The sequence below is a fragment of the Podarcis pityusensis genome (assembly GCF_964106645.2).
Source record: "Podarcis pityusensis genome assembly, chromosome: 9".
NCBI classification, from domain to species: domain Eukaryota; kingdom Metazoa; phylum Chordata; class Lepidosauria; order Squamata; family Lacertidae; genus Podarcis; species Podarcis pityusensis.
Genome location: NC_138034.1, coordinates 67,730,612 through 67,749,569, shown reverse-complemented (window position 1 = coordinate 67,749,569; position 18,958 = coordinate 67,730,612). Strand labels below are relative to the sequence as shown.

At 44.6% G+C, this 18,958-nt stretch overlaps 1 protein-coding gene across 12 annotated transcripts in view; it reads right to left on the bottom strand.

The window, feature by feature from the left end:
* The window catches only part of CCDC158 (coiled-coil domain containing 158), a 49,272-nt gene extending 31,655 nt beyond the window's left edge, over positions 1-17,617 (bottom strand). Inside the window, exons 1-8 of one of the 12 annotated variants that reach the window (XM_081020666.1) lie at positions 17,133-17,612; positions 12,595-12,646; positions 11,846-11,882; positions 10,421-10,542; positions 7,112-7,395; positions 5,973-6,082; positions 4,509-4,836; positions 1,148-1,224 (exon numbers count right to left, since the gene is read on the bottom strand). In XM_081020666.1, coding sequence (XP_080876792.1) covers positions 1,148-1,224; positions 4,509-4,836; positions 5,973-6,082; positions 7,112-7,395; positions 10,421-10,542; positions 11,846-11,871 — 947 coding nt within the window. In that variant the 5' untranslated portion in view covers positions 11,872-11,882; positions 12,595-12,646; positions 17,133-17,612. The other 11 variants (XM_081020663.1, XM_081020671.1, XM_081020667.1 and 8 more) reach the window with 11 other exon arrangements.
* Between the last annotated feature and the right edge of the window lie 1,341 nt (positions 17,618-18,958).

Below are 18,958 nucleotides of genomic sequence, written 5' to 3'. Positions count from 1 at the left end.
CTGAGCCCAGCTTCAGCTGGGGAGGGCGGGATATAAATAAATTATTATTATTATTATTATTATTATTATTATTATTATTATTATTGGGATAGCAGCTCTGTGAGGGGTAAACTACCGTCCCCAAGATTCTGCACACAGCCCAGTCCCCATTTATTCCCGATGGGAGTTCAGCCATCGTGTTTCGCTAGACAAGCACAGGGATAGTACAGAGAGGGTTCTTAAACTTCCAAAGAGGACCCTCTGTGTGCCCACTTCCCCTGACTCCTCTGGGCAGCAATTATGTAGCGAAGGAGATAATATTTCATACTTCCTCCTGCCTCTGAGTTACTCTCTTCCATCATGCTTCCAAGCTAAGCAAAGATGTTTTGTTGAAGCTCCTGGTTTCAGCCAACTTACTGAGACTACCAACTTTTATTTTACTGTAACCTGGAAGTAGTTTTCTGCATACTATTTTGCTGTATTTCCTGCCTGCATTGAAATGTAAGTAAAACTTTTTTTGTTTTATCTTACTAAAAACTTGTGGTTCCTTCTCTGCAACAGGGGTGAAGAGAGGAGGTCAGCAGACCGCAAATAAAAGGGATTAAAAGGTGAAATAGCCTAATTCCTAAGCTTTAGTAAGATGCAAAAACATAGAAGTGTTTGCTAAAAAGAACTCTCAGCCTGCTTTTTTGTCTTTCTCCTACACACAGGATAGGAGGTTTTAATCTTAATCTACAGATTCAATCCTCAATTCATCTCCTACAAAAGGGCAACATAGAAGGCTGGAAGTTTCCATCCCTGCTACTCACCTTTCCATTTATCACTGCTAAGGCAGTGGGAAGGAGTAGTAGCAGTGAGGGAGCACCTATTTCCCAAGCCAACCTCGTCTCAACTGACAACCGTCTCCAGATCAGGCCAGCTTCTCTAACTCAAGATTGGATGTCCAGTGAGGTGGGAAAAGAAATGGGAACTCTCCCTGCCTATGAAACTGGATGGGCTTTTAACTATTTACTGATTTATTAGATTTCTATCTCACCTTTCTTCTGAGAGTTCAAGGTGGCAGCATATTTTGACAAATGCAGTCATTTTCTGTTCTTTGTTCTAAATTTTAGTCTTATGAATTATTTTCTAAACAAATATAGAGGAAGAAGATAAGAGCACAGTGTACCTCTCTTGTTGCTGTTGAAGCAAAGCTTCAGTTTTGCACTGTGATTCTCTCCTCACCATGTCCACTTGCTCTTCCATCTGTTATTAATAAACAGTCATCAGTCACAACCAAGTGAGCAATTAGCCTTACCTAAACGTATTTCATAAAGGACCTTACAGCAGCCTATTTACAGAACACAAGCATTAAGGGGGATAGCGAAGTTTGTTGATTCAGCACTCCTATGTTTAGACTGATAAGGATCACATGGAGGTTTATCATTAACATACAATCAGTGCTGACTGTGTATTTTGAATAACTCCAGCTGCATCTGTGGTGGGGTGGGAGGTGTATGGGGTGCCAGGAGAGGGCTAGTACCTCTGGTGGGGGACACATTGTGCTCCTTCTGGGGTAGTTTGTCCACCTTTGGTCCCTACCTGACACTTAACTCTCACCTGGGGCTCCTGGAAGCTGTCACCATGCAAAAGCAGCCACACCCCAGGGAATAGTTTTGGTTGGCCGGCTAAACCAGGTGAGGGTAGCTGATGGGTCTCAAACCCTCAGCAAGATAGGGACTTATCCTGCATGCAAAGACAGGCTCTGGCGGATTGAGCAGATGAGACAAATAGTAGGTACAACAGTGGAGAAGGTGGTTTCTGCACATGCTGTAGAGCAGGGGTCAGCAAACTTTTTCAGCAGGGGGCCGGTCCACTGTCCCTCAAACCTTGTGGGGGGCCAGACTATATTTTGGAAAAAACTAATGAACGGATTCCTATGCCCCACAAATAATCCAGAGATGCATTTTAAATAAAAGCACACATTCTACTCATGTAAAAACACGCTGATTCCTGGACTGTCCTGGATTTAGAAGGCGATTGGGCCGGATCCAGCCCCGGGCCTTAGTTTGTCTACCCATGCTGTAGAGCAGCGGTTCTCAACCTGTGGGTCCCCAGATGTTGTTGGACTACAACTCCCATCATCCCTGAGCTCTGGCCTTGCTAGGTAGGGGTGATGGGAGTTGTAGTTCAACAACATCTGGGGACCCACAGGTTGAGAAAGGCTGCTGTAGAGGGAAGTGAGGGCATATGGGGCTTGTCAGCCTCTACTGCCTGGCAGGATATCTTTGGGAGAAGAAAAGGCTAAGGAATAAACCCTACACAAATCCAGAGTCGAGTCCCTAAGACAGCTGAATGGCGTCTTGTATGCCTCTTTCCGCTAACTCCTGCAGTCAAGCTGGTGCCAAACGTATTGTTCTGCTTTCCTTTGGACCACATCAGCAAGGCAGGGGGTGGCCTTGTTGACTCGTCAGCCCAGGACCTCCATACACACTGCCCAGGCTTGTACCCTGGGGAATTCACATCAGTGCTGCTAAGTTTACCCTCAGAGTCGCACTCCATTGTCTCTCGAGACAGAAGGATGCAAACAACAGCAACATCTGCGCAAGATAAGCTTGTGGTTATTGCTCCCATGGTTGCTTATTCCAAGGGACTTGCCAGAGCCTAGTAGCTGAAAGAAGAAAATGCCTCTACTTGGCTCTTTCTCCACCTGACACAGGCTTCAACAACTGTCCTGTATGTGCTCCACAATTCACCGCAGTGTCATCTTAATTGCCAGGCCCGTGACCACAGGAAGGGGAAGAGATTGCTGTGGTTCAGAGGCTTCAACACTCATTCTATGGAAGTATGAGATTGGCTGCAGCCTTTCACAGCTGTGTGCTTTCCAGATGTTTTGGTGAACAACTCCTGCCAGGCCCAGCCAGCATGGCCAATGGCATGGGATGAACTGTGGTCCAAAGCATGTGGACGTTTTGGACCAGAGATTAGGGAAGGCTGAAGTAAGCAGCATAACACCATGAGTATGAATGAGCCTAGTTGACTCCTCAGAGAGGCAATGGGTCTTCCAAGGTCTCAGGCTCTTTCCCAGCTCTGCTACCCAAGATTCTCCAAAGGGAGATGCTAATGATTGAAACTGGGACGTTTTGCATGCTGGGCTGGAAAAACCGACCTGATCCTGACCCCCTTTGGGTGAGACATTTTCCTGTATAGTTTGGAACCAGACTGCTAAGGCATAGGTCCAGGGGTTTGCAGGTGTCATTGATCAGCTGATTGGCAGCACCTGCAATCCAGCTTTCAGCAAGGAGGTGTGACTATACCTGTCCTACACCTGATGTCACTTTGTCTTAAGAGACTGATGCCATTTGCACTGGGGGGTCTGCAGCCATTTGCCATCCAGGCCAAAATGTATTCACATACCCTACTGAACTATTAATTATGAGAGTTTCCCATGGCCTTTGGTAATGAGAGTTTCCCATGGCCTTTGGATCCCAATAAACCATGATGAGGCATTCGGACTGGAAACTGGATCATTTTGGAGGCACTCCAACCAAAGCAAATGAAGTTGGCTGCAGACAGGGAAAGGAGGAGCACCCTAGGAGGATGTACAAAACTCCAGCAGAAGAAAAGGAAGAGGTTCAAGGTCTCCGTTTACATTTTTAAAACTCCTTATTGGTGCCATCTGAATTATTTGTCGTAAGCTGCTATTTTTCCTGGGTCTGTGACAAAGAAATATATGGTTAAAAACACCCCTGTTCCACCATGCCATAGTCCTGGTCCACATTGGGCTCACTGTGACTATTTAATATAAAATAAATAAATGCACAAGGTCAAACTAACGATGCATTTAACTTAATTGGAGTTTGGTAGAGTCTCTCTGAGGAAAAAGCGGTTCTGCATAAATAAGAGAATAATAATAGTTGCGGTTATTAACAATAATTTATTCATGTTAGGGCTTTAACACCCATTAAAATCTTAGTTGATTGTTCTGCCTTCGTCAAATCCCAGCAAGAAAAAAAAATGACAGGAGGTAGGAATTCATTCTGGGCAGAGGTGGGTGAGATTTGGCAGGAGCTCAATGCCCCCTCCCACCTGCCTTTGCGGCCCTTTGAATCTCCCCCCCAGCTCCAAACTCCAGCCTTATGAGGAGTGGGAGGTGACCCAAGTTTTGACACATGGAATGGACGTTTTCATACCAGGTCTGCCCCAGAGCCTAATCAGAGGTGCAATCCAGTTATCTGCATTTAAGCCTCAGTGTTTTCAAAGGGACCAGAGCATGCATGGCTGTGCACCAGAAATGTGGCCGATCACTGGCCAACGAAAAGAGATGCCACTGTGGTTAGATCCAAAATTGTTACCTAATTCTATCCTGTGAAATAGGATAATCAAGTGTAAAAATGACCACAGGATGTGAGCTGAGCTTGTGCTCCCGTTACCTGGTTACAATCCAGCTGTCAATATGACCTTGGTTATGCCACCAGATTCCCTCCTGTCTTGAGTACACAGTGATCTTATGCTTAAATTTCATTCAGAATGAGTTGAAGGGCACTTACTGGAGTAAGCCTCGCTTTGAGCAGGGATATCTCTGTATCTAGATCTCGCAGAACTTTACTGAAAGCCCTGGGAAGGTTGCAGACGTGAAGGTTGGCGATGCTCTCCTGATCAAAGATCTTCTTTCCCGAACTTTCTTCATAGGCCAGTAGAACATTGCGAAGTTCCTGGAGGATGTCTTCATGGCCCTGTACCATCTTTTTCAGATGTTCTGTTTGGTTGTTGGCTTCCTTCAGCATCTCCTCCTGAAGGTGATTGGCTGTTTGCAGCTCATTGATTGTAGCCTTCAGCTTGCAATTGAGATCCTCTTGGGTTTGAGACTCTTTTCGCCTATTTATCAGAAAAGGAAGCATCCAGTGCAAATTCAGGGGCCTCTGACAACACCCCACAACTGTGTTTTGTGGTTTCTTTTGCAGTCTCAAACAGGTGTACAGCTTCAGTCTTTTAGTGCTATTCTGGGTACACTTCTATGCTGACCTACTATTGTACAAAGGTAAAATTTACATAGGTCTCCCCACCCACTTTTGCTTTTGGCTCCACCCACCAATGGCATGGGGCCTTTGGCAGGTTGCCCAGAAGGAAATGTGGCTCTTGGGCTGTAAAAGCTTTCTGCCCCTGGTCCCCCCAAACCCGCAGCAATATGAAAAAGAAACCACGGTTAAACTTCTGATATGCCATCGTCACAAGACAACTGAACGTGTAGCAAATTGACTCTGGAACTTCCCACTACCTGGGAAAATGGGAGGTCTGCAAAACAATACCAGCTACCTGAGTTGCACAGGGCATGGGGCCATTCCCAAGATGTTTTCTTTGATCCCAGGTCATAATTTTAGAGCCTAGCTGGGAAGCTGCAATTGGAATATGCAAATGGTCTTAGAACTGTGGCCCTCTGACAGGAGTGAGCCAGCAGTAAATCACACTGAGCAAGCTGGAGTTAACTCCTTATAAGCAAAACAGGATCTGCCCAGGAGTGGGAGGCCTAATGAGCACAGCAACTCAAGTTCTGCCCCCATGAAGTAGTTGCCGAGACTAAAGGTCCCTGCCTCCCCATAGACAGCTGTGTCTTCTCCTCTTCTGGGTCCTCCCCCCCCCCCAAGCAATTGGAGACTGTGCCTGCTTGTCTGTATTTGCTCCTCTCGCTTCATGCCTCTCCTGGTTCTGGGAGAGCAGGGGGAGGGGAGCTTGTTGCTGCAGGAGGCGGCGACACCCATGTTTCTTCACAAGCCTGGTCTATCGCTGCCACAGACTCTCCAAGCTCACTAAGCCCTGTTACCTCTTCAGCATCTCACACCTCCTCCTCCCAGTCTTCTTCCTCTTCTCCCTCTGACCACTCATCACCTTCCTACCGCCACTCCCTGGGCTCTGAGCCTTCTTCAATTGGGGGTTCCTCAGCTGGTTTCTCCCACCATTCCTGTGCTGAACCAGTCCATGACACCCTCTCTAGTTTGTACCATGAGGGTGCTCACCTGAGATCAGTTATAGACTCTTTTTCCCTCGTTACCTCCCGAAGGTTTGTCTGCAACTCAATTATTGTCTGTCTTAAAGTTAATTTCTGTTGCTCATGCTGTTCTGTAGCCTGCGGGAAGCGAAATAAGATCATGAAACAGTATTAACAGTAGACAAAATGCAATTTGGGAAATGGAGCAAGGCAAATCTTGGCGGCACTGCTCTAGGGCAGATCTTCCGATTTGCAGAAGTCAGATAATTGTAATTAAGAGAAGGCTTGCTGCAGTTTTCCATGATGAATTATCCGGCTCTGGCTGTTTTGCTAATCTGATGAGCGCAAAAGGTATCATTTAGACATGGCAGACCATTTTCATTTAACAGAACCAGCCATAAAAGGGAGCCTGATCTATCCCTAGCCTTCAACAACACCCCCTCATTTTCACAAACATGCACCACACGAAGGCATGCAGTTGCAGATTAAAATCCAGGCTCTGAAAGCGTATCTGCAGAATAAAAACTAAACTAGTTAAACTGGGCTCCTGAACTGGGATGAAGAGAGGCTTCCTTACCCTTAACAAACAGTTCCCAACATTTTGGTAGTGTAACCAATATCAATGTGTGCATTTATTTATTAAAATGTTTCTATTAAAAGTTCCTAAAAGCTGATTATGAAAATTTGAAAAAATTATAATTACCATATTTTTTGCTCTATAAGACTCACTTTTTCCCTCCTAAAAAGTAAGGGGAAATGTGTGTGCGTCTTATGGAGCGAATGCTGGCTGCGCAGCTATCCCAGAAGCCAGAGCAGCAAGAGGGATTGCTGCTTTAACTGCACAGCGATCCCTCTTGCTGTTCTGGCTTCTGAGATTCAGAATATTTTTTTTCTTGTTTTCCTCCTCCAAAAACTAGGTGCGTCTTGTGGTCTGGTGCGCCTTATAGAGCGAAAAATACGGTAATTATAAAACCCTTCCTGTATGTTCCCAATCTGCTGCATTCAGATTTTCTTGGTGCATAACTTAAGTTACCTTGGTCAACGGTTTTGATTCTCCCGCCACCACCTTTAGTGCAGGGAATACACTGCCGTGGTTGTGATATCCACCCCCCGCAGTTAAATGACAATCAGTACACTGAGAGCCTTTCTGCCAAGCTTGAAACTCACTTCATTTAGCTTCTTCTGCAGATCTCTGACTTGCTGAGAATATTCTTCCAAGATGGACTCAATGGACTCTTTCCCTTTCCCTGGACATTTCTTGGGCCTTTTACCAGTCTCCATGTCAATGTCCAATTCATATGTAGTGTATAAAATCTTGGGAGGGCTACTGCTGGTGGCAACAGCAGCAGCAGCAGGGGCTGTACTACAGGTAGAACTTGTGGAGCCCTCCATCAGTGTGCCGAGCCTGGAAGATGGTGCGTTTGGGTTGCTCTTATATGCAGAAGAAGTGCCTATGGAAAACAACAAAGATGTTCAGGGCAGCTGAAGAAAGTGAAACAGTAGCAATAGTGGAGCAAGTGCAGTAAACAGTGATTGGCTGCTTGCCTATTCCACAACCATTCACATCCATGAAGAAAAAAATTGAGAGCAAATAATAGGTTAGCTATTAGAGAAGGGTGTGCTGTGTTGGAGGCTCCTCTGGTTGAGCATTTTATATCGCAGAATCATTCTGATAGGGATTTATTGTTCACAGGACTGTGGGTGAATCAGAAAACCATCAACAAAAGACAAGATCATGAAAAACGGCTACGACAGAAAGAATCTCAGTTCATTTTTATGTTTAAGACCATTCACCCTGAAGGACTCAATTCTGAACTGGATTTAAATTGTTTTATTTGATGTTTTCTTATTGTTGTTATATTGCTTTGTACCTTTAAATTGAATTACTGCAATTCATTCTCCCTGTAATGAGCGCCACCTGGGAATGGTTACTTATGCTTCCGGTATCATGCAACTGGTAGCAGTGGTTACATATCCACATGACCACTGCTCTTTGTGCATTTTTCTAATCTATGGGGTATGTACCTTTGTTCTTCTTATTGTAGTTGTAGCATATGGATTGTAATGTGTGAAGTTTATATAGCTTTCATGTACACAGGTCATTGTTTCATATTTGAATTCTTTTGTAGTTGTGCTGAAGTAGATTCCCACGAAACAGTCAGATTATCCGGGATCACTGTCCATTGTTATTCACCTACTACTTTGGCACCATGAACGCCTAAAAAAAGTTTTACTGCTTAGCCCACAGGATAGCATCTATTACTTTGTTTCAACCATAGACTTATTATACTTCTGCGGACTTTCAAAGATTGACAGACATGTGTTCAATTGATTTCAAATTAATTAAGAGTATTTACAAGTGCACACATTTTGTTTTTGTTACTAAATCATGTACCATATTTTTTGCTCTATAAGACTCACTTTTTTCCTCCTAAAAAGTAAGGGGAAATGTGTGTGAGTCTTATGGAGCGAATGCAGGCTGCACAGCTATCCCAGAAGCCAGAACAGTGAGAGGGATTGCTGCTTTCACTGTGCAGTGATCCCTCTTGCTGTTCTGGCTTCTGAGATTCAGAATATTTTTTTCTTGTTTTCCTTCTCCAAAAACTAGGTGTGTCTTGTGGTCTGGTGCATCTTATAGAGCAAAAAATACGGTATGTTATGCAATAAGAATTACAGTGCTATCTAGTATACTGGTCTGCATGTTGCTTGTATTGTTTGTTGTACTAGAGCAGGGGTCGTTTAACCGGCTCATGAGCTGCTGCTGAACCAAGCCACCCGCTCGGCGAGTCCCCACTAAACCACCGCAGCGTGGCAGGGGGACTTGCTTCCACAGCACCGAAAATTGCGTCTGTGTAGACCAGACACCAAAAATTGCGGGTGCGATCCAGCCCACAGAGGGATCTCCGCTGAAGCGAACCGGCCCTGGCGAGGTAAACCTTGCCAACCCCTGTATTAGAGTCATGTACACAGAGTAGAAGATGGCAGGATCCCCAAGGATGCGCCTTACAGGGAGCTAGCTTCAGCCACCAGGCTCGTTGGCAGAGCAATTCTGTGCTACAAAGATGTGTGCAAATGTGACATGAAGGCTGGCAGACATCAAGCCTGCCATGTGGGAAACCCTTGCAAATGACCGCAGTGCCTGAAGACAGGCAGTCAGGTCAGTGACCAGAGGAGGAATGACCGCTGTGAGGACTGCAGAGAGAGATGAAACACCACAGTGCATCTGCAGCAGCACAACTGGATGCCTTCATCTGCCCCAGCTGCAACAAAATATGTCTCTCCCGTATTGGTCTCTACAGCCACAGCAGGCGCTGTAACTCTCCAATGGTTTGAATTCACCCCCCTGTCACTCTTCCAGTAACTCTCAAGGCAAGCAGATGCCAACAGCAAGAGACAATATCCTTGTGGAAGTTGTAGTGTTTGTCTGAACTGCAGCAAGATATGGGCTGCGTTCTGGGAACTGTAGTTTGTTAAGGGTGCTGAAAACTGTATCTCTGTGAAAGAGAAACCATATGATGAATTAATCCTAGAAATAAGAAGGAATATATGATTAAGGACTTTTATACATATAGCACTGAAGGAGCAATCAGTATAGGGCAGTGCTTTTGCTCATTATGGCACGAAGGCATGACAACCCAAAAAAACCACAACTCCTATCTGTGAGTGTAGAAGTTGCACTGGAACTAGTAGACTTCAAAGCTCATAGGCCAAACAATCTTTGAACACCAACTTGCAGGAAAGATTCTGAAATTGTGGTGTGTAGAGCATACACAAGCTTCAGGAAAAGAACTATTCAAACAGTTAAAGGATGTATTGGGCCCACAGATAAGGGTAATGTTATTGCCTAATGGGCTTGATGAGAGTATCAACTGGATGACAGCTACAGATGTGATGGGAAACTCAGACTCTTAACTTTCCTGTGTTTCATATAAACCTTTCCTATTTTCCATTTGTATTGGGTTTAACTATAACATTTTTTTTGCTGTTGCAATAGATAACATTGTAGAATAACGTAGAATAAGTGTTGGGAGGATAGTTTTAAAGAGTGAATCGGGTATATGAAAATTTAAGCAGGATGCTTATTACACTTGATTATCTTATTGAGTCAGGTATCTAATTTATTGGAATGGTATAAAAATCCCAACCTTTTGAGCATAGATCTAGATCAGTTTGAGGGTATTTATTGTCTGAATGAAGAACTGGTTCGAGTAAGTAACATATCTGAAGTGAGTTTTGCTCCATTTTTTTTAATATATGGGGGGGGGGGGGGAATTAAGTCTCTTGCTAAACTGATCTAATCAACTCACTTTTTTGTAGAGTTTTAGCCAGGGCTGCCAGTTTGAAATTTAAGAGGCTTAACCTTTTCATCCATCTTTTGAACGCAACTAGTAGCTCTGAAATCACCTTGTTGCCTCTATGGTCAACTGCAAGGCATTCTCCATTTTTACACTTTATGTACACGCAGGTTGTACATACCTGAACTTGTCAAGAGGTTTGAAGGAGAGGAACACCCTTGACGTGTGAGGGATTCCACTGAGAATTTGGTTGCTTCTTCCTGCAGTTTCAAGGTCTCTTGGGTTTGCCTTTGCAGCGCTTCCCTGTGGAGTCAAAAGGCTGCATATGAGTAGAGACTATGCTGGATGGAAAGCGAAACACTGATGGGCAACAAAAGAGGTTTAAAGATGCTCTCAAGGCAAATCTTTTATTAAAAAAAAAAAGCAGTATAAGCATGGAAGATTGGGAAACACTGGCATGCGAGCGCTCCAGTTGGAGGACAGCCTTTACCAAAGGTGTTGTGGGTTTTGAAGACGATCAAACTCAGGGCAAAAGGGAGAAACAAGCAAAGAGGAAGGCATGTTTGGCAAACCCTCACCGTGATCAACTCCCGCCTGGGACCCTATCTCCCTACATAGGTTTGGAAGGACGTGTGGATCCAGAATTGGCTTCCACAGTCACTTACAGACACACCGTTAAGACCGTGTTCATGGGAGACAATCTTACTCGGCCACGAGTGATCGCCAAAGAAGAACTACACCACCTACAGTTGACTTGCACCTTACAGGAAAACACACTGTGGAAAGAACTTTCTGAGCCCTCTTCCTTCCTCCCAGAGCCTGCTAAGAGAGGCGGTGGGCAAGGCCCACTCCAGACAGGTAAGGATGGTTGCGGGGGGGGGGGCAGTTTTGGGGTTTCCTGGCTTTATGTGATTTTACATTTACGCATTGACCCCAAAACAGAACCCTTCCATAAAATGTGAGTTAAAAGGTAAAGGGACCCCTGACCATTAGGTCCAGTTACGGACGACTCTGGGGTTGCGGCGCTCATCTCGCTTTATTGGCCGAGGGAGCCGGCATACAGCTTCCGGGTCACGTGGCGAACCAGAGCAGCGCACGGAAACGCCGTTTACCTTCCCGCCGGAGCGGTACCTATTTATCTACTTGCACTTTGACATGCTTTCAAACTGCTAGGTTGGCAGGAGCTGGGACCGAGCAACGGGAGCTCACCCCGTCATGGGGATTCGAACCGCCAACCTTCTGATCGGCAAGTCCTAGGCTTATAACCCACAGCGCCTATAACCCTAGCCTATAACCCACAGCGCCACTCACGTCCCTCAAAATGTGAGTTAGTTGTACATTAATTCCATAATCTGGCCTAATATTTTCATTCAGATCACATTCCTAAATGTACAGTGACAGTTAAAAGCATTTGCACACTTCACACCTTAACACATGCATTGTCTGCTGGACCTTTCTGAGAAATGATAATGTCGACTAACAGATAAATACTTTACTATTAAATTCTAGTGAAAATCTATTAATTATCAAGGACATTCCTGTGCTCAAATTGTCAACTGCAGATTATTGACACCTCTGTAACAGGGTAAAAGCAAGCAGGTACTACCTTAGTTCTTTAATATTCTTGCTCATTTTTGCAAAACCTGCAAACAACAACAATTATTTCATAAGAAATCAATTTCAGAAAGCCTTTCTGATAAAATATACAAATGAATGCAAGAGCATTACAAGTATACATGGGATACATTTATTTTGGAATCCATCCATGGTTCTTAAATGTTACATATTTTAACAAACTGATTATGTATTTTTAAAATTACGTGTTTTTGCTCTTTTCCATTTCAAAACAAACAAAAAGTTTAAGAAAAGCTCCTTTCATGAGAAAGCTTCTTTACTATAACTTTTTTTTGTACTACTGAACAGGTGAGCAACCTGGAAAACAGGGACCAACCACATTTTACGTGGTCTCCCAAGCCTCATGAAACTGACCTAACTTTCTATCCCATCATGATTACTTCCTATCTGTTCATTTTATCCTTATTGTTCCTTGCCTTTTCAGGCTTTCTATGTAGTGTCTGAATAGTTGGAAGGGAACAGTAGTTTACTGAATGAAAATAAGTGTATGGCTTTTAAATAAAAGTGTTTTTCCTGGTTGCATTGATGGGGGAAAGAAGTATATTTATTTGAGACCATCCCCATTATACCTAGTGGTTACACCCACAACATACATTTAAAGTGGATGGTTTCCCCCAAAGAATTCTGGAACTGCAGGGCAAATAAATACACACTCTCCCTTACTCAGCCAGTGCCAGATAACAGCAATAAAAATCTGATCTACCACCAAAATATTTATACCTCAAAAGGAGTTTGTCCTCTCCAAGAACCGCAAAAGGATTTCACGACAAACCTAAATAGATATAAACTTTATCAGCATTCAAAAGTCACACATACTTTTAGAAGGCAGAACCTTTAGAAAAGCAAGATAAGAAATTTCACATTTTCAGGATACAGCTTCCAATTTCAAGTTTAAAAGATGTAGTATAAATTTGCTTAACTCTTTGCTTATGCAGATGTGACACAAGAGGATGCAGACCTAAGCCAGATACATTTGACTGCTTTGCCTGTTTGCCTTTTGGTCAGATCACCAATCAGCGCATCATGCTCAATATGCTGGAGGACAAATCAGCAAAGTGCAGCAACTTTGCTGGCTCACAGAGTCTCAAAAATGCACATGCAAGTTAGGAGGACTTTAGATGTTTCAACAAAGAGCTGCAAACAGTGGTGATGTGGAATTTGCCTAAGGGGCTAGATGCAGAAGACAAGGAGAGCAGGACTAATTTTGTGCTAATGATGCGCTGGACAGGGAGGTGCCTAAGAGTTATTGAAAATAATACAATTGTCTTATGTTTCATGGAGCCTGGATGTCCTGAAGGATCATAATATTTAATTAAAAATGAGGGGTGTCAAAAAGCACTTGCACTGATGAAAATAAGATGCTAAGATCTTGCCTTTGCACTGTCCAGAAAAACTTATCAGGAGAACATTCTCAGGGGATCCTCCCAGCATCATCCGCCAGGGAAAAGGGAGGCTTTGCTGATTCTCTAAAAGGCACAATCCAGTTTAACACATTTTTGCTATGTTGTAGACATTTGACCTTTTTATATAAATAAATTACATTTTTGTGCCTGTGCAACCACAAATGAATGGGAGGTCTTGCAAGAATAACTAAGCCTGGGTGAACTTCGATGCTCTGGAACAAAGTGAACACTTATTAGGGGTCATTGTCTAGAATAATCTAGCTACTGTATATTCATGTAAGGAAAGGATATAAATCCCCAAGTGTGTACAAGAGTCTTGTATTTAAACACTCACCTTGTTGCCATTGGCAACCCGGAATTCCATGCAGCTAAGTGTGTGGAATTCTCTCCAGGAGAGTTAGCAGGTTTCACCTTCATCATCCTGCTCAACTTCCCCACTGGGTATGGAGGAAGACAAAACAGGCTGGTGAAGAAGAAACTGTATGGACAGCTACAAAAGTATGGAATTTATGCTAACCTTAACTCAGATAACAAAGAAATCTAGACACTCAAGGGCAGGTGAAGAATTGGGAGGAAAGGTGTAGCAGTTTAACTTTTATTTCTTTACATAACACTGTATTCTTGAAAATCAATAAATATATGGGGGGAAAGCCTGTGTGTTCTCTCCTTCCTTTGGGAGTCTGCTGTGCTTTCAGCTGCATAAAAAAGGCAAGTATTTTTTATTTTGCAGGCTACTACTAGGGAGGGGGGCTTATTTACAAGGCTGAAATACATATATTTATTTCTTTTTGAAATGGTTTTATTCCCCTTCCCCCACACTCAGTATCAAGCTTTGAGGGGTGACCTAAGAAAAGCTGACAACTGAGCTCAATAACAGGCAAAGAGGAGCACTAGAAGTGTTTAAATATGCTTTTATAGTAACAAGGTCTCTCTAGGGCATGTCAAATACATTCTTCTTTCATTTATTAATATGGTAGTGTAGAGTACTATAAGATGTTTGGGATCTGCCTTTCTTGACTCTCTTTTAAAATGCAGCATATAAGACCAATGCATAGGAGAAAAGAGTGAATGAATGAAGCTGGCTGAAATGGTGAAAAAAGAGACAACACCAAGAGGACCACTCAGGATTTGGGAGGGGAGAAGGAATCGTTTAAAACCAGGATGTCAGAATTTTCTGTATTTGTGACATATTCACCTTGTTGGTGGTGCCACCCCTGGGGTGGGGAGACTGCCTGGTTGGTGCTGACCGTTGCACTTCCCCTGTTGTGAAATGTTCTCCCTGGTGAAGTGTGCCTGTCTCCCACATTCCTGACTTTCTGGAATTTTTTTAGAGATCCTTTACCTAGGCATTAGATGGTTGAAAGACGCTTCCTGGCAACCCTGAGCTCACTGGTTGAGATAATGTTTTAAAACACTTAATGTTTTATGAACACTTTTTAAAAAATCATGTTATTATTGATGCCGTTTGCTCTTTCAGGAGAAAGGTAAAGGGACCTCTGACCATTAGGTCCAGTCGTGGCCGACTCTGGGGTTGCGGCGCTCATCTTGCTTTATTGGCCAAGGGAGCCGGCGTACATCTTCTGGGTCATGTGACCAGCATGACTAAGCCGCTTCTGGCGAACCAGAGCAGCGCACGGAAACGCCGTTTACCTTCCCGTCGGAGCGGTTTACCTTCCTGTCGGAGCGGTACCTATTTATCTACTCGCACTTTGACGTGCTTTCAAACTGCTAGGTTGGCAGGAGCAGGGACCGAGCAACGGGAGCTCACCCCGTCGCAGGGATTCGAACCGCCGACCTTCTGGTTGGCAAGCCCTAGGCTCTGTGGTTTAACCCACAGCGCCACCCGCGTCCTGTTCAGGAGAAAAGGTGGGGTATAAATAAAATAAATTAATATAGGGAAGCAGCTACCAAGGCGACTTGACAAACTGATATAGGCACGTTCCAGGCCTTTCGGACCCTTTGAGCAAAACAGCAGATTTAAGAACTCAACAATCAAGAAATCCATAATCCGGCATCCTAACCCACAATCCACTAGCAGTTACCCAGGGACCAGAGGACTGGGCTGTGCTGACAGAGTCTGCATGCTCTGGGTCCTGCGAGGAAGGGGTGAAATTGTCAACAGTCCATACCTGCTGTATTGTAATAACTCTCAGAGAAAACCCACCAGTGCCAGATCTAGGGCAGTGCGGGCGGTTCCCCTGCCAAGCCGAAGGGGCACAAAACAGAGAAGATTCATAACTGAGAAGATCCGTTTAGGGGCACCAGATTCTGGCCTCGCTCAGGGCACCATATGATGAAAGATGACCAAAATCCGCCCCAGACTAGACATTCCTCAGAAACAGGAAAGCTAAGGGCAAAACCCCCCGAAAAAGGTATCCCGGGCAGGCAAGCTGCCTGCCTCCCTGTGTTTCAAGTCCCAACACTCTCCCCTGCTAAATATGAAAACGTGGGTCCGGATGCTCCAAAAGCCTTGTCCGGCGGCTTGAACACCCTGCCAGGCCAAAAATCGAGCGGATAGGTAACCCCCCCCAAAACGTAGCTCTGAGATGGTGGCAGTCACTTGACTACGCATTAGGCAGAGATGCTCCAATTCTTTAAAACCTTAGACCCGCAAGGTCAGTAAAGGTTATTTGGGGAGGGGCGGTAGAGTAGGGGGTGGCTGGCCCCTTGGCCTACACGGAAACACCATCTTCTCCTAGGCCCAAGGCCTGCGTCCCACCTGCTACGGATTGTCCTCTTCCCACTCCTCACCTGAAAGAGGATCCAAGTAGGGGAAGGAAGTGGACACACCTGGGGCAGGTGAACTAGGAGCCCACAGCAGCCCCTGCTGGTGGGAGGTGGAACTGCAGAGGCTTCCCTTAGGCCCAGGCCCTTTGGCCCAGGCCCAGGCATTTGTTTACTTGTTTTACTACTACTACTACAACAAAAGACTTCAATGCAGGTTTGCCAAAAGGAGAAAAGCAATAGAATTGGGGGTGGGGGTGGGGGTGGGGGTAGACACAGTCACGCTTTAAAAAAGAGATTGCTCTTTATTTATGTCATAACACACCGCTTGGTTGCCAAAAACCACCAAAGAAAACCCCTCAAAGCAACAGAAGTAATTAGATCATAATATTGTGGTTATGATTTGATAGACAGGAGATCGGGTACAGCACAAGGGGAGAAACAGCAACTCCACAGAATAAAAGAATGAGAAGTCATCAAAAAATCCGAGAAAAGACGAAATGGTGGTCTGTCTGTATATGCTAAAAATGTTGAGACTTAATAAAATACAATTGTAAAACAAAAAACGCAGGCCTCAAAGCAGATTTACAAAAAGGTAAAGAAAAACACACCAATAAAATCAAGGGAGGGTGGCTTTTAAAAAGATTGTTTATTTCATAATACACCACTTGACTGAAACAAACAAACCAACCAACCTTCAAAGCGGGTTTACAAAAAAGTAACGAAAATGATAAAATCGAGGAAAAAAGCAGCCACACTGTAATGTTTGTGATAATGTGCAGGTGTCAGGTCCATCGAGTGTTCAATCTGGAGCTCTTAGGGTTGTTCCCCAAAATAATCTGCAATAGAAATTCACCCAGACTCTGATACAGTATGCAATGAGGGTAGGACATCTATCTATCTATCTATCTATCTATCTATCTATCTATCTATCTATCTCTGCACAGTGTGCTTCATGAGAAAGGAACCAAGGCCGTAAAAAGCCACTGTGTGAGAATCCAAGAAGGGGGAGGGTATCAGGCGGAAAAATCCCGCTGCAGTGCTAGCAGGAGATATGTTTAAAAGTGCAGAGAGAGAAATAAATTTCCAAACAACAAAGTCCCATCCTGGGACTTGTTGCATTGCACCTACCTCTGAGAGCGACACCTGCGGGGTTTGTGCTTTGCGGTCTTTTGCAAAGTGTGAAAACGTTTGTTAGGCCAGGAGTTGTGCTGAACTGCCTTGCGCGATGATGACCTTGCTCTGCACACACAAGGGGAGAAGGGACCACATTGCTTCTCTCCGAGGGCTGCCCTGCAGTTCATGCTTCCCTCCTTCTTTTGCACACGACACACGGGCCACAGTTGAATGCCAAACAGGACTCCTGAAGTGCAGAACCGTTGAGAGTCAGCAGCCCTCCCTCCGGCTGGCGGTGTATGGAATAACCTAGGCAACAAACTCCACCTCTGATAGTAGCTGCTGTGTGCGTGTGTGGGAACCAATGAATGCCACTTCTGGTGTTTGGTTTCTCCAGAAGACGGCTTTTGTTCATGCATCTCGGTAATTGCTGTGGAAGGAAACTGAACACTGCCATGCTACAGCGCTTGCTGGTGCTTCTCTGCTGCTGGTCAGCATAAGCCCTTATGCACTTGGGGTTGGGGGAATTTTTAGAATCTCTTATCAGAATATAGGGGTACCTCAGGTTAAGTACTTAATTCGTTCCGGAGGTCCGTTCTTAACCTGAAACTGTTCTTAACCTGAAGCACCACTTTAGCTAATGGGGCCTCCTGCTGCCGCCGGAGCACGATTTCTGTTCTCATCCTGAAGCAAAGTTCTTAACCCGAGGTACTATTTCTGGGTTAGCGGAGTCTGTAACCTGAAGTGCATGTAACCCGAGGTACCACTGTAACACACGTTTGTAACATACGCAACAAAGAAACTGTGCACATATTCCTGTGTACTCTTTATCCAACACGCAGGATGCAGAATACACAGGTGAACACATCAGGTAAATCACACCCCATATTTATCCTGTATCTATCCCAACATGCAGTATTTTGATGGCTCCCAAACCGAGAAAAGGACCTGGCCGCGCTTCGAAGTGGTAATGTGTACCCAGGAACAGACTGTTTTTTCCTTGTTGTGAAACGCTGGACATTTCATATGTTCTGCTTACAAGGCCAGAATCTCTGATTAAGACTGGGCTTTCACAGCCAATCTACACATTACAGTGGTACCTCGGGTTACAGACGCTTCAGGTTACAGACTCTGCTAACCCAGAAATAGTACCTCAGGTTAAGAACTTTGCTTCAGGATGAGAACAGAAATTGTGCGGCGGCAGCAGGAGATCCCATTAGCTAAAGTGGTACCTCAGGTTAAGAGCTGTTTCAGGTTAAGAACGGACCTCCAGAATGAATTAAGTTCTTAACCCGAGGTAGCACTGTACACAGAAACAGAAAGTATTAGAATCCCAGCAGCTGTTGTTTTTAGTTGAAGTTGCTTTGGGGAAGGATGAGTTTTGGGAAGAGGCAGAATAGGCGCTTTATTATCCCCAAGTTTGCTGCTTTTATGTCATGACTCCCTCCCCTAGCTGTGGGGGGCTTGAAATGCAGCAGGAAACCTTTATGGCACATTTCTGGTGATTTGTGGTCCTGATGCTATGAAGGCAGTCACATGTTTTCAACGTTGTTTGCACCTGCAAAGGTTTTGGGGCGGTTGCACAGCTTCATTACCAATCAGAGAGAGAGTGTGCGCATGGTATAGTGGTTAGTGCATTGGATTTCAGCTGTGTAGGTCAGTTGGTTAAAGCATGGTGCCGATAACACCAAGCTTGCAGGTTCAATCCCTGTATGGGACAGCTGCATATTCCTGCATTTCAGGGGGCTGGACTCATTCAGGGGTCAGCAAACTTTTTCAGCAGGGGGCCAGCCCACTGTCCCTCAGACCTTGTGGGGGGCCGGACTAAATTTTGAAGAAAA